This window comes from Alosa sapidissima, chromosome 21 (genome assembly GCF_018492685.1).
Source record: "Alosa sapidissima isolate fAloSap1 chromosome 21, fAloSap1.pri, whole genome shotgun sequence".
NCBI lineage: Eukaryota > Metazoa > Chordata > Actinopteri > Clupeiformes > Clupeidae > Alosa > Alosa sapidissima.
In genome coordinates this window covers 21,853,632-21,869,939 of record NC_055977.1, presented here as the reverse complement: position 1 = coordinate 21,869,939, position 16,308 = coordinate 21,853,632, and the positions used below count along the sequence as shown (strand labels likewise).

General features: G+C 40.8%; 1 protein-coding gene across 1 annotated transcript; it reads right to left on the bottom strand.

Moving 5' to 3' along the window:
• Positions 1–8,341: 8,341 nt before the first annotated feature.
• LOC121695588 (zymogen granule membrane protein 16-like) lies at positions 8,342–13,864 on the bottom strand. Its single transcript, XM_042076575.1, has 5 exons — positions 13,759–13,864; positions 13,529–13,554; positions 13,373–13,425; positions 12,835–12,955; positions 8,342–9,380 (listed from the first exon to the last, which is right to left on the bottom strand). The coding sequence occupies exons 3-5, from the start codon at positions 13,422–13,424 to the stop codon at positions 9,059–9,061; spliced, it is 495 nt and encodes a 164-aa protein (XP_041932509.1). The 5' UTR covers position 13,425; positions 13,529–13,554; positions 13,759–13,864; the 3' UTR covers positions 8,342–9,058.
• Positions 13,865–16,308: the final 2,444 nt, after the last annotated feature.

The window sequence follows — 16,308 nt, the reverse complement described above, 5'->3', positions numbered from 1 at the left end:
GAATAAGTAATGGCCCAACTCGAGGGGTGGTACCAAGCACTCATTTGAAAATGCACGCAATTGGATAACACTATACGATCAATGTTAACGCCTCTGGCCCACCTATATCAGATACACAGATATGATTGGTTCCCCGCAATGCAAGGGGCAAAAGTTACGTGCATCATTACTCGTTGCCAGAGTCTCTCGCTGAGCAAATGCTTCCGCAAGAACTCTGGATTCCAAGGGTAGACACTGGTCTTAGACTGATAGATGGTAGCCTACTGCTCCAGGCTTCAACAGCAACCTTTTTGCGAAGCCTGTGGCATTGTTCTAAAAACTAAACTGGAGCCATTTGATCCTCAACTCTGGGTTTTTAGGCAACATGCATTGTTGAAGTTCTGTTCGCATAGCGCACAAGCCTGTTGACGTTCAGCCATCCTTGCATACGAAAACTGTCACTGAGCTAGACGAATTTTGTGGGCGCAGTCTCAACTGAGCGAGCTCATGAATAGTAATGAGCTCAGTCAATTCCACGTCAGACTGACCAGCTTTGTAATAGGCCTGATTTCTCAGCTTATTTCTTTGCGGTGGCTAGAGCTGACAGAGGGGGTAGCAGTTAATTTTCACATTCACGACATCACAAATAGTACGGAGCCCTAGAGGTGTCATCCCAAAATGTTTTGCATGTTGAGAGAATGTCCGCTCGTTTTACTAAATTGTGCTCTCGTTTTACTATATTGTGCACTTGTTTTATTAAATTGTACGCTCGTTTTACTAAATTGTGCGCTCGGTTTACTAAATCATGTGCACAATTTACTATATTGTGCTCTTATTTTATAGCCTAGAAATCTAGACGTGCCCCTAGCAGCATTTGCTGCCAGGGCTAGTCTAGCAACTCTCCGTTGGCTTGTGAGCTCCTGAAATCGAAACTTAATCAGGCCAATGAAATCGTGTATAGAGTCGTTAGGTGGGCTTAACATAATGATTGATGGCAGAGTTGCAACGGTTTGGCTTGAATTCCCTGCTACTTGAAAATAAATAAGATGGATGTTGCTGTTGGCGAACAGTGTGACACGAGTTAAGCTTTTATTAAGTTGGCAAACGTTTGAACTACCCAACTAGCTCCGCTGGCGGTAAACGCATGGGACTCATAGCGCTGCCACTGTCCTATTGCGTGCAGAGGGAATTTGAAAGACAACTGATTATCCCGCCCCTCGGACTGAGCACTGCGAACGGTGAGTGCCCAGACCCTACATTTTAATTAACAATTTGTAAAATGTGCACTCAATATTGTCTTGACACATGTAAACATGAGCACGTTATAGTATATTCGAGATCTCGATCTACTAAAACACACCCACGATTAATTAAAACGTGGGCTCAAAGAAATTAAATTGTGTGCACAAAAACGTAGTGTGGTGTTAAGGGGTATCCCCGGGAATTACGTCGGGAGGTGTGTCGCTTGTAGTGACGTAGGGGGAATCTCATTGATTGCAGTACACCTGGATATAGCCCCGTTAGGTATAGGTGGGAGAGCTTGTGTGTGTTTGCACAGGTCCCTTGCCATCTTCGTCCAGCTGAAAGTTTTGAGTGTTTGTTGAGGTCCAAGTTTATTCAGAGAGCTGTGGTGTTAATTGCGAACGGTGTGAGCTACATAGTATAGCGTGAGAAGCTGAGAAACGCCCCTGTTTATGTCTTCCGTTTCATAGTCCGTAGCCTATCAAAGCTTACTGCGTTGTGTGCATCTTATCGGTGTGCGGGTGGGTTATATTATGGTGAGGCCCATCGGGCACTAAAGGGAACCTTATTGTATTGGGTGGGTATTACTACTATGCAGTAGCCTATTTGTACCAACAGCAGCTCTACGTGTTGTAATTGTTTGAGAGCTTGTCGCTGTGTGTGCTACGTTGTCTGACCGAATATTGTTACGATCTGACGTGTCTCCGAATAAATTGTTTATGTAAGGGATAACGGCCACCGAGGTGTCCTGTTATACTGAATTAATGGACGAGGGCGAGGGGCAACAGTAGGAGTCAATTGCCGACTGTGGAGTAACACGCTCTGGAAATTCACAATGTTGTCGCCGTTTTTAAAAAAAAAAAAAAAAAAACATAGTCCAGTATTTCTTTCGAAATTGAAATGAAGTTTGTATGCAACAGCAAACCCTAGCTTACTAACAGGTTGGAATTTTGAAATGTCACGTGACGTGATGTCTCGCGTGAGGCGTTGCTGTTGCATACAACTTCATTTCAATTTCGAAAGAAATACTGGACTATGTTTTTAAAAAAATTTAAAAAACCGCGACGAAATTGTGAATTTCCAGAGCGTGTTACTCCACACTCGGCAATCGACTCCTACGGACTTTCTCCTAAAGATGGTAGCAGCAGCAGCAACAACATTTCCGGAAAGGTACTGGCTTGATGAAATTCATTCTGGACTCTATCCGACCACATAAAGACCTCGGGATACTTCGGTTTGGCTTTAGGGACCCTCTACTCACTACCACGTAAGTGTAATGTTTGGAACTGTAGAAGAGGTATAAAAATAGCGTTTTGTAGGCGAAATGACATGCCCGGGTCACTTCCAGGCTAACGAGTTTTGACTAAAAACAGTAAAATCGAACTTTCTCAAAACACATCTGAATGACATGATTTTGATGTCAACTCAGCATATGTACTCCCAATCATCCGTAAATTGATCTAAAGTGCATTTTACTCCGGATAATTCCTTTAAGTAGCTGACTTGCTGTGTGCCTGGACTGTGGTTTGCCAGAGACTACCGTTCCCGTGTGCGTGTGAAAGGGAAGCAACAGACAGACGACGAGTGAAGCTTAGGTAGCCCGCTCAACCAGCTATACCAAACGCTTGCCGGACATATCGTTCTACTGGCCAGTGTGTGAGGTCACGCCATTTTGCAGCAGTTCGAGGTTGCGTGAGTACCAAAGTGAAGCCAAGGAAAGATAGCGACATGGGACTGTGTAAAAGCAGCCTGCGTTAATCGTTTCTTTACTAACATGGATTACTGACATTTATTGGATTATACATTATGTGCACCAACCTGACGACTGGGCCCCAACCAGGGGCTCGTTTCTAGAAAGCGTAGTTTGCTAACTTGCGTCGCAACCTTGGTAGTTCGCTCCATCGTTCTTGGATTTGGTGTTTCTAGATAAGGAAGTTCGACTCTCAATCGCAAACAAGGACGCAAAGTTTGGTCGTTTGAACTACTGCCCCTAGGCAGTCGCACTTGTGTCGTTCCTTGGTAGTTCCTGTTGGTGTCCGGAGTGCCTAACCAAAAATTGCGAAGTGGATGTTTATCTCGTGATTCAATGATTGATCTATCCTGTAGCTTAACTTTGATTAAGACACCTACTCCCCTACTTGGCTTATTCTTGCTATTTATGTTAATTCGAGTATTGCCTTGCTTTTAGTATTATAATCTTCACAGACTTACAAAAGCAGTGATACATGGTGTAGTGGCTAAAGCAGATGACTTGTTGTAGGTTCGATTTTCTTATGAGGCATAAAAAAAATTCTTGGGTTCCGGTTTCCGACCGATCCTGTCAATTTATGTGCGACCCAAATTTATTTTATGAGCTTGGGAAAGAAATAACACTAAATACATTAAATAAATCCACAAATAAAAGGCGAACTATAATTACATTAATTACCCCTTGCGTTATGTATAGGGATGAGCGCATTCTCTCTTTTACAAAGTAGCCTATGCACAGCTGTTCACAAAGACGATTGTTTTCGTCACTTACCAAGGCACTCGCAATTTTGTCCAAACACAGCAACTTTTTCGCAAATTTGACCAATCATTGTAGTTTCACCGTGAAATTTCACCTATACCACAAAGGTCCCTCGCGCAGACTATTGAGCCAGATGGCACACTTACTTGCACCTTCTGCATATGACACCAAAGACTGCCCTAACGTGTTCGTTCCTCTACAGTTTTGATGACAATAAATAGAAGGCTAACGTTAATGATCTGCTTACTTGCATCTCTCAACCTGGTGTTGCTAACCTACCTAGGCTGTGAAAGTAAGTTAATTAAGGCCTACTTGGTTTACTGACATTTGAGTAGGCTATGCAACCCATTGGCAAACGTTTACCTGGATATGTCCATTTAGCTTATGTCATGTTTGCTAGCTTGTGGGCTTAGTTTGAGTAGTGCTACCAAAATCATAGAAATTAATAAAATTGCAAGACATTTACCTCTTCTATGATCCAAGAATGATTTCATTCGAGTTGTTTTTTTTTTTTACATTTATTTTAACTAATGACATAGAATACATTCCCAATTGCATCCACATATCGTAATGCACTATGCAAAAAGTGATTTACACTCGTAGCCGAACACAGTGAGATGCAAGCCTTCCAATCCACTCAGAAATGTAATTAGGCTACTCTCACGTCCTTAAAGGGGCAGGCAGTCAATTAGATGTACACCACCAATGTAATGACATTAAACAGAAGTGTAGTCAAATAGTTTAAATCAATATGAAATTACTAGATACTTACTTGGCTATTAGTAATTATGCAGGCCACAGACTATGAATTATTAAAAAGATATGAACTTAATATGAATTACAAAATATATGAATGTATAGAAACATGACATGATGCCATCTCTTTAGGTGACTGTCTTTTTTGGACAGTTCTACGAAAGGTTATACCGCTTTGTGAATTACCTCAGTCAAAGCATTTTCACAAATAAAGTAGGCCTACTTTGATTTTTTGTAATCCTTACTGTTTACCTTTGATTATCCTTTTTTAATAAGCATCAAGATTATCAGTGTGATTTTGGTCTTACTAACCTTAATTGCCCTAAATTAAAAAAAAAAAAAGAAACGGCTAAAAACACCGCAACTTCCATCCAGGCATTTTAGGTCGTAACAGTCTCAAAAAACCTCGTGAAATCCTGGAGGGACTGATTTTCTACCTATCCCTTACGGGGACGACTGGGGAAAAAAAAAAAAAAATCCCTACCGACCCATGGCCTCAACTGACAACCAACAGGAACCAAACCTTTTTTTTTTTTTTTATGCCTGATGTGAGATTGTCCTCTTGCTTCTCGCTACCTGCAGGTGAACTAGTGTGACTCGTAGATTCAATTGTTTTTGACTGATGTCTTGTACCTATGGTCTCTCGATGTAGAATAACGATATACATACATATGTATGGTCAAAACCTATTGTTGTGTCTCGTAGGCCTACTCTCACTCAGAGGTGAAAAGAAGAGATAGGATGCGAACTCCGGCCGAGCGCGTAGCAGCACTTATGCGCTGCCGTTAAGCCAATTAATAGGCGTATTATTTGCTATACCCAGACATTCGTCCAGGCTATATATTTTTCCAACATAGATATTTAACACAAACAATGGCACATGGTCGGCTTCAGTAAAATGTTTTATATACTGTAGGCCTACTTGCAATAGGTTTAGGTTTTTGCAGATGACAATGCCAGCATTAATCACTCGGTTTAAATTAGAAAAATGTCAACATAGGCCGTGGCAGAGGATTTCTAGGGGGTGGGGTATTATACGTTGCCACTGTTTTCCACCAATGATATGTATCGCTGCATCATCAACAAGTTGTTGGAACTACAGTGTTTGAACGTCGGAGGTAGCGAATTGCGACACAGGTACGATGCTTTCTGGAAACAGGTGTAACAATGTCGTTGTTTGGTCGCAAGTTGCGTCGTACCATGGTGGTTGAGCAACGTCGTTGCTAACTTTTCTAGAAACGACCCCCTGGTTAGTTTCAAATCCAAGCGCTTGGTTTAGTTTCATATGGTACCATTTTAACTATTAGGCCTACTTGAACTTTCATATGGTCACTTGCTGTGTAACAAAGACACATATTGGGTAACATGAATTGTCATTGACAGTATTATGGTGTACTTCATGTAGCCATTGCTCAAGGTAAAAGTTTAATGTATGTAAACTAACTGGATATGCATAGAGGGCAAATTATTATTGAATTGAATTACCATTATTATTTAGAAGTGTGCTGTAGTAAAGGCTACAGTATAATTCATTAAAACTTAATTGAAAGTTAGTGATTAAACTTTTAAAAAGGGTTTAAACTTTTTGCCATATTGAAGGAATATATTTTGAGTTTATTTTCTTATTTCATACTAAACTGAATTCTAAAAGTTTAAAGATAAAGGTGTAGGATTCTCTGGTTGTTGCGTTGTGTTTTAGTTCTAATGGTTGTATTGAAGATGGTCAATAAAGCTCGACGGCGGGATCAGGATCGGCGATTAGATGATTTATTGTAGATGGTACAATAAAGAATAACAGAACACAGGCTAAGTATGACTATGTATAGTATGCAGAGTCTAACAGTTTGTGCGGCTGCTGAGCCTTCCGACAGAAGATGCTCCTTGATCGCTTCTTCGATCCGTCCAAGTCAAAACCTAAGACAAAGCCTGTTATACTAAAACATACAAACGTCAATCATGCCAACGTGGCAGGTGCCAACCAGTCTACAAAACCCGGCCCTGGCCAGATGGAGATACAAGCCCGAATAGGCCGACATGCTGTCTCCCTCGGCCCATGTTATCACTGATGTTCCTCGGATGTTCCTAAACATCGGCCTGTCTAACCTTCCTGCTGGTACACAGGCCTAAGGCACAGTTATGTACAATAATATGGACCTCTCCCTGTTGTATACTACACACAGAAGTAACATATGAACACATCAGAATACAGTAAGAATATCCCAGAATTCTACAAAGGGTACAATAAATGTTTTATGTTTTAAGTCCCTTTAAATGGTTGCATAGTATTTCATTTAGGATAAGCCATACAGGTAGAAGTAACTTTACATTTCTGAGGATTTACACATTTATACCAGGGCACTGGTAAAGTAATTCTTCAGTGGAGGCACCGCAACAGTTAATTATTCTATTGACACTAACAGATTACCTTGCTACTACTCAGGTATAAAACTTACCTTTTCTACTAGTGTTACTATTCCCTAACTTCAATGGTAGACGGTAAGTCCAGCAAATTGAGAACCTAGGATACTGTTTATGTTTAGTCTGTTTATGAATGTGACTCCAGTATATGTTGAGACATATGTAACCCAGAGAAAAATGGGTTACATAAACAAGCTACGGGATGATTTACACATGCATTCATTCCAGCTTCATCACACTTACAATTCTAATTTCAATAAGTGCTGTGTGTTTTTCTCGAGCCACGAGGGGGGCTGTAGCCTAGCTATTGTTATTGTTAGCTACATTAGCCTCTTTAGCAAACCAGCTCGAAAACAAATATATTTTTAAACAAGCAACATACATATCTCTGCTACAAATGTGCTCTGGAAGTTTGTTTGTAGGACCTACTGTTCTTGTACAATTCCACCGAGAGTGGCGATAGGTGAAATGTTACAACCTGCCCCATATGCCGGGTTAGTTGTAACACTCCTACAAAAGGCTGTTTTAATTAAATTAATTCAATAAATGGATCTGAATGTGTATGATAGGATAGGATCTGACTATTTATGATACATAAGTCACATCGAAGGAGGGGCGGGACTGAGGTCTATACGAGTGATGTCGGTGACGGGCAATTCTCCACCAGAAAGCCTCTGACTGTCAGTGATTAAATGCAATTGGTTATGCAGGAAAAATAAAGAATGCGTGACAAACGTTATTGACGGTTCTGTTTGAATTGACGTAGTAAAGTAGCCTAATAGTCAAGTTATCGGAGTTTAGCCGAAACGTCTGCTAAATACAATAGCCACCATAGCTGAATTAATTCAGACACCTGCATGTATGATGTAACAATGTTAAGTGATAATGGGTAAAACTTTATTTGGGTCAGTACATAAGCTTACTAGAGTTGATGTAGCCTATTCAAAAGTTTAAAAACATTTGTGAAATTGGCTGCCTATATATTTGCCAACACCACTCCCACTCCCCCTGTCATATTGCTTAAATATGCCAACAAGAACGAGACGTGTCCTAGGAAGTTTCTGTTTGTATACCTGAAATATGTATGATATCAGGTGTGTAAAGACGTTTGGATATTTTGTGTAGCCTAGTTGGAAACAATAGGCTACCAAAATGAAGGATCTTCGACAGGAAGTTCCTAACCTAGTGGGAGGGAATTTTCAGATGGGGGTGGGTAGTCTGCGCCCTATATGGCTCTGGGGGTAGTAATATTCAAATTCCCTTATTGTGACTCCTCAATAAGGGAGATTTCTGACTAGCTCACAGAAGAGCATAGTTTCCGACATCAGCCTCTCTCAACTAGCTCAGAAAAACTCAATATACTGTTTTGTTTTGCACCTGGAGTGTTTGTAGAGAGAGACCCAAATGGAAGTAGTACAAAAGCACAGAAAACATGAGTTTAGCATAATATAGCCCCTTTAATAAAAACAGACCAACTATAGTTTGATTGACATTAGGCTACATTTACAAATTAACACTGTGATAAAATCAAACTGACCCTTGACTGACAAAGTTGACAAAGCTGTAGGCTACAATAGAATGTCCACTTCCACTGAATGAAGAATGATAAGTCTAACCATAATTAATTTACAGAGGTTATTTTGATGTCAATTTAATCATTTCAGAGCTTTGCCTAGGGGCACAGGTTTATGCCAATACAAGTTAGAGTAGTAGACTAACACAGGAAACAAGAGTGCCTATTGAAAGAAATCTGGCGATTTGCTGATGATCATTGTAAAACTAATTTCACAGAAAGCTTTTTATTTCAAATTCACAGAAGAAAGAATTTTTTACACAGAATAAGCATGGCATGATCTCTCAGCTCCCAGAAGACAGATTCATGGATTCATGTCCATTGGTAACAGAAAAAGCGGAGAGCAAAATCAGTGCTTACACAGAACAATTTCCCAATTTGGTATATATATTTGGATGTGAAACAGACACATTCCTGAGGACAGAGGTGTGTCAGACATTTCAAAATGCCAAAAGATGGCCAAAAGGCGTGTGGGATCCCTGAGATAAATTGAATTGATCCAAGAAGAAAGCTCCCTCAAGATAACTGCTTAACAGCAGCTCTAAGTCGGGCCATTCTTCTTCATTCTCTTCTGATTTTTTTTAATCAGAAGTGCCGTTCATGGTCATGGGAAGCACTGCCCAGTGCGTGGCGATAGAGGTAAGGCCACCATGGAAGCGACCGCTCAGGAATCGGAGCTCGGCCATTGGATGGACGGGGTACATGTTGAAGGTAGTTCCTGATGGCTGTCCAACAATGAGGGAGCGCCCCCGGTTGGTGACGATCATAATAGACTGGATGTAGTGAGAGAACTTGCCGGAGATTTGAACTATGAACTCGCCATCGAACAGCTCAATCTCTTGGGTAGTGCCGCCCATATAACCAGCAACCTGCGACCATGAGAACCCATAACGGAGTTGAATGCTAAAGAATAGTAAATAAAATCACAACAAATCAGTGAAACAGAGCTGATGAAATAGAAACATTTTTCTGATAGTTTGATAGTTTCCCATAGTGAAAAAGCCCAAACAGGCAGTTATCATATCAGATTTATTATTTGTCGTTGCTCACATGTCCGAGACAAACATCTATCACAGTACACTTATATGTAAAGAGATGACAAAAATGACTGGAATTACGCACTAGCTGCAGCATGTGAAGCAAATGAGGATGCACCTTTCTGTGTCTCTGGGGTCGATGTGAGCAATGCCTTTAGGAGGGTTAATTGTAGAAAAGCTGCTGGACCGGATGGAATTTCTAACAGGGTTTTGAAATCCTGCGCTGCTCAGTTAGCTCCTGTGTTCACTTATCTTTAACACATCATTGGCTCAAGAGACCGTTCCTACTTGCCTCAAGCAGTCTGTTATTGTTCCAGTACCGAAAAACAAAAGTCCATCATGTCTGAATGACTACTGCCCAATAGCCCTGACGTCTACAGTGATGAAGTGTTTTGAGAAGCTTGTGAAAAACATTATCTGCTCATCCCTCCCTGCCTCCTTCGACCCCCTCCAATTTGCTTACAGAGCAAACAGGTCTACAGAGGATGCCATCTCAAACCTCATGCACACCACCTTAACTCACCTGGAGGAGGGGAATGGGAATTATGTGAGGATGCTGTTCATTGACTTTAGTTCAGCATTCAACACGATAGTACCTCTCACCTTGGTCACAAAGATGAAGGCCTTAGGACTGAACACCACCCTGTGTCACTGGATATTTGACTTCCTCACCAACCGTTCACAAGTGGTTAGAGTGGGGGGTCTGACATCTGACTCATTAACCATCAGCACTGGTGCTCCCCAAGGCTGTGTTTTGAGTCCACTGCTGTACAACATCTACACACATGACTGCAAAGCCAACAGTAGTCATACCTCCATCATCAAGTTTGCAGATGACACAGTGATCTTGGGCCTGATTAGTAACAACAATGAACAGCTCTACTTGGATCAGGTTGACGAGGTGGCACAGTGGTGTCAATCTAACAGCTTGACACTGAATATCAATAAAACCAAGAAAATGGTAGTGGATTACAGAAGGCAGCAGCAGAACTACAGTTACACCCCACTAATGATCAGCGGGCAACCTGTAGAGAGTCACAGGTTTTAAATGCCTTGGTGTCCACATTACTGAAGACTTAGCATGGACTGTTAACACTCAATATGTTCTGAAGAAGTCCAGACAACGACTCTACTTCCTTCGTCAGCTAAGGAAATTCAAAGTTTCTACATCCATCTAGAGGCCTTCTACACTTAAGCGGTTGAGAGTGTTCTAACTGGTAGCATCATCACCTGGTATGGGAACTCCACAGTTAGAGATTGTAGTACTCTGCAGGGAGTAGTGCGCTCAGCTGAACGTACTATAAGAACTCAACTCCCTGCTCTACAAGATATCTATTCCAGAAGAGTACTCTTAAGAGCCCAAAAGATTCTGAAGGACTCTTCTCATCCTAACAATGGATTATTCCTACCGCTGAAATCAAGAAGACGCCTATGTAGTCACAAAGCCAGAACTGAGAGACTCAGGAGAAGTTTTTATCCCCAGGCCATCCGAACTCTGAACTCACACTATACTGACTTTGCACACATTCACTCCTCAGCACTCTCAAACATCTCCCAACTCTGAACTCACACTATACTGACTTTGCACTCATTCACTCCTCAGCACTCATGAACCCCCCCACACACACACACACACACGCCTACAAGACTTTTAGCACTTTTACATCCCTCTCCCTATGCTACAGACCTTTTATTTATTTTCTTATTTCATCACACGTCAAAACACACACACACACACACATATCTGACTTTCTCCAACTTTTGCACATCTCCATAGAACTTTTTTATTTATTATTTTTGATTTCTCCTCCATCTACCCATGTCCTTGATTGCCTAGCCTTTCTGCCCCCCCCCCACCCCCATCCCCAACACACACACAAAAAACACACACACACTTACATCATCACTGTCATCACCTCACATACATACAGCACACTGCTTGCTACAATAAGCCTCCTCTACATACTTGCTGTACACTGCCCCCCCCCCCCCCCCCCTACATACACATCACATTGTCTTCAAGATCTTCTCCAACACACATCCTCTACATACTTACAGCACACTGCCCCCACCTACCCCCACACACACACACACAGTCACTGCTCCACTCCCATCCCGCCCACACACACATCTTCACTGTCATCACTCACATACATCATACATACAGTACTCTGCTTGCAATATTAAGTCCCTTCACCATATTTGCAGTACACTGCCCCCCCCTCTCCCCTACATACACAGCACATTATTTCATCAGGAAGCTTCTCCAACACACATCCTCAACATACTTACAGCACACTGCCCCCCCCCCCCCCCCCCAATACACAGCACATTGTCTCATGAGGAAGCTTCTCCAACACACATATTGCACACTGCCCTCTCCCCACATACACAGCACACTATCCCATCTCCCCTGTCATCCCCCAAACACACACACCAAGACCCCTGGCAGTTGGGTTAGCCCCTTGAGCCGTAGATCTGCCCAAGATTTCTTCCTTGGTAAGGGAGTTTTTCCTTGCCCCTGTTGCTCTTGGGTGCTCTCTGTTGGTGCCCCCCCCCCCCCCCCCCCCCATCCCAATCCTCCCCCACCTTTCTTATGCAGCCCTTGCCACTTAATCTACTAAACCCCTCTTCTACTGCACTTTTTACCCCCCCCCCCCCCCTTTTAAATGCACAAATAGGCTGACACCAGACATAATTTCACTGCATTTCTTACTTCCAGTAACTATATGCATGTGACAATAAACTTCCTTGTATAACAATATCATGATGTAAAATAGCACGTTTTAAATACATATAAAATACTATTATTTTTGTTGTTTCAAATGTTTTCAGAAAAAAAAAGTAATGACAGATTCTTCAAATTAGTTATCTTCCAGTAGATCTATTTATTCTAAATATTGGTACGTTTCCAGGGTTTCCACGCCCTCCTAGATCTCCTTTCAGGGAGATAGTTGACTGAAACATCATAATTTACTAATGAAGAATGCGTACATTTATGTACAGCAAAGGCAGGCCTACATTCATTGTTTCCTGAGTGCATGCTGTTTATTGTCATTTTTTAAAGTTTAGGCGAAGTAGGAAGTAACATTAGGAATCCCTTATCAATGAGATTGGTTAGGCTGGACCAGTGATTTAAAAGTTAATGCAAAGTCTACGCCTGTCATCATTGGAAACGTATCCCAATCATGAGTCCCACTCTTTCCATGAAGTGAATAAGTCTGGTTTTAACTGCCCATCTGGGACAAATAATGAATTGAAACGTGATCCTTTGGTGATTATGATCACACACACACAGATTTACTAGTAATTTGCCTCACCCACGGACGTGTCCATTGTTGTTCTCCCACAGTTTGACTGCAGTGATGCGGCCCTCCCCTGTAATGGTGTAAGTGGTCCCTGACCCTGACCCCACAGCTGGGGAAAATGAGAAGGTCGAAGCTGGAAAAGAGATGGAGCAAATAGAACTTGGTCACCAAAAACTTCAAGTGAATGCTTCAACATGACCTCTATTTACATTCCACTGCGTATTTTGAAATATGCCCTCTATTATATACGAATCAGAATGAGGTATATCAGTATATCAGGGGTAGGTGTGGTCATTTCCTCTGGCTCTGTGGCAGACATAAAACAATTTGGTCATCCCGGAGGGAGGGGGTAGTCTCCTCTTTTTTACAGTCAACTGTAATGCCACTTGTTTACATCATGTAATTATGTGCATTTTAAATTCACATGTTAGTATTGGTTGCAAAAACCTTAGTTATATGGTAGTTATAAAATAGTACAAATATATAATAAATAAATAATATATATACAATAACAACTGGGAACGTGTGTGTGTGTATGTCTGCCACTTACGAGCAGCCCAGACAGCAGCAAGGAGAACACTGAAGACAATTAGACCCCTCATTCTGTAGAACAGAGGGGCAACATCAGCATTTCTGAACTACTGTACTAAGGGTCCTCAATGTACACTGACATGAAATGAGAAAAACAAATAGAATAGGAAATTACCTTGTTAACTTAGTGCACAGTCCAGACTGTAGTTAAAGACAAAAAAGTAAATGCAAAAAATGCTATGTTACTTTACAACATTATACACATGCATACAGTATTTATTGCATAAATTATATTATCATATAAAAATAATAATTTCCCAAAAAGTCACAATAATTATTTTGATAATTTTTAAGATCGCTTGCAATTAATGAGTAAAGGAAGTTGGAACAAAGCTCATACTGTACCGATGGTAAGAGAAGACAGGGGGCTAAGGGCCTGCAGTTACAGTAGGTTAAGTCAGCGCATGAAAAGCTTGCGAGTGCTCCGAATGCTCATAGCAAACCAGTGAGCAGAGTTTTATAGTAGCCTACAGTATGTGTGTGGCATTCCAGAGACCGGCTTTCCGGATTTTTTTTTTTTTTTAATGTTGCATTTTTGGAATTCATAGTCCCTCTATGGAGCCTTTAAGATCACAGAAACAGAACCCACTGGTTTTACCGGTTTGTAGACAAACAAGAAAGAAACATAGTGATGGAGCAGTGCCTAGTTTCCTTGTTGTTGTTTGGTGGGTATGGTCTGACTCACCTGGGCACCACACCTCATACACCATACCTCAGGTCACAAAAGTAAAAGTGTGTGTCTGTCTGTCTACCTGTCTGAGTGAGGATCAGCATATTTCTCAGTCCAGTTTGCCTATACTTTATATACTTATATTGCCCAGACAGGTCGACACTCAGTTTCTGATCTCTGGTAAATGCACAGCTACTTTTCGTAGTCACATTTTATTATTTTTTTTGTTTGTCTGCAATCCTCTTTAACCTGTTGAGGAGTACAGTCACAAATATTAGAATTCTAGAAGGAACCAGGAAAATAATTCACTCCTCAACAGGTTAAAGTCCCTTGCTGATAATATTATCTCAGTTCACATTCCAAGCTCCCCTCCGTGTCAGGGAAACGTTGATGGCTAACGTTAGTGATGGGTAACTTTCCAGATGACAGTGCTTACGTCAGCAAGCTATTTTTATGAAGATGCCATTCCTTTTAATTCCAGCCAATGTGCAGGAAGACAAAAAAAACTTCCTCAATAAATGCTATGAAATAAATGATGAAATTAAATGAATAATTATTCAATGCATCTATCTATTGGTGGTGGTTAGTGAGGTTACCCTTCCCTGCAGTGCAGAGTGTTGAGAAAAGTGCTATATAAACGTAACATGGTGTTTTTGTTGTTTTTGTTGTTGTGTTTCCTTCTTTTGTTGTTGATGGGAAAAGTTTTAGCATATTTCAACAAATGTCATTTGTGATGAGAGACCGTAAATCAGACATTAGCATTCTGATTGTTTAAAATAAAACTAAAGTTCATTTCATAGAAATGTGTCTCTTCAAGGAAAAGATTAAAGGTAACAATTCAGTTACAGTTAAACAGCCTTTACCCAGTTAAGACTGTTTAAGGTTTGCAGCAAGCTCCTGTTCTGCAACACAAAGACAAAGATCAAAGACAGTGAAAACAACTGAAAAGACAATACAAACAGCTACAGACTGAAATACAGACAGGGATGGGCAGCATTTATGATGCATGTATTTAAAATATTAATTTCAAATACAAAATAGTATTTTGTCATTTGTATTTTATTGGGTTGAAGAAAATGGCTGATCATTTTGTATCAAACTACTTTATTTTTCAGTTTAAAAATACTGGCAAATATGTTTTGGTAAAACCAATACTTTTGGTGATGTGATGACATCATAAAAGTGCAAAACAATGAATGTAGCCTCTGACTGATGCTGACTTAGTAATTTGCCCAGACTTGTTGCGATCAGAATTTTGAGATTCAGGAAGTTGATCCAGAACAAGATAAATAACCTGTAGGTTGATCACACACACAATAAACTCCCTCTCTCACACCAACCCACTAGCTCCAACCACATGGTTACTTGCTGACCCACACTTATAAGGTTGCCTGTTTTTGGTAGAACTTTGGAACAACTGATGTGTCCTCCAAAACTGGTGCAATGATGAGCAATGATGCTGAGTAATATTCCTGAATAGTGTTGTGGTATGTTCCCTTGATATCGGGCAACCTATTTTTTTCTTGAGAACTATAATAATCAGTAGGCAATTTAACATAATCATCCAATTGGAACACCATTTGACTAGTTCAGTTGTGACTTTTTGAGTACATTTCTGATACAGTATTTAGGCTATGAGATGTAACAGACAGGTCAGCATACTGTAGTTGACCTGTTGATTGTTTGCAGACTTATGGCATGTCTCTAGGCAGAGACAAACTGCTCTCTGTCCACTTAATCAACAGAGTCAGTGTACTGATGAAGGAATAGATTAAATAGACATATATAGAAGGTGAATTCATGCAAAGTGAATTCATGCACTCTTTAAAGAGTATATTTAGTATTTTCAAAATACAAAAATAAACCATTTGACTTTTGATACATGTTGTGGTTACTGTATTTTTTACCCATCCCTAAATACTGAAGCTACTAAACACAACATTCAAGGGGGAGAGGATTTGAGAGGTATAACCTGACCTGTAGTGAGAGTGAGTCAATGATCGCAGGTGTAAAAAGTGATCTGATAGTTCTATGATAGTTCTGATGTGATAGGTGATCTCACTCCCTTTGCTGGTGGAACAAAAAATGATGTTGCTGCAGTGCCAAGCACGGAACGTATGCGAAAGAATTATGGGATATACGTATGATTTCCTGGATGAAATTGAGATGGATGATTGATGTCGGTGTCACACGTGACTGAGAAGCTCCACTGAGAGCAATATGGA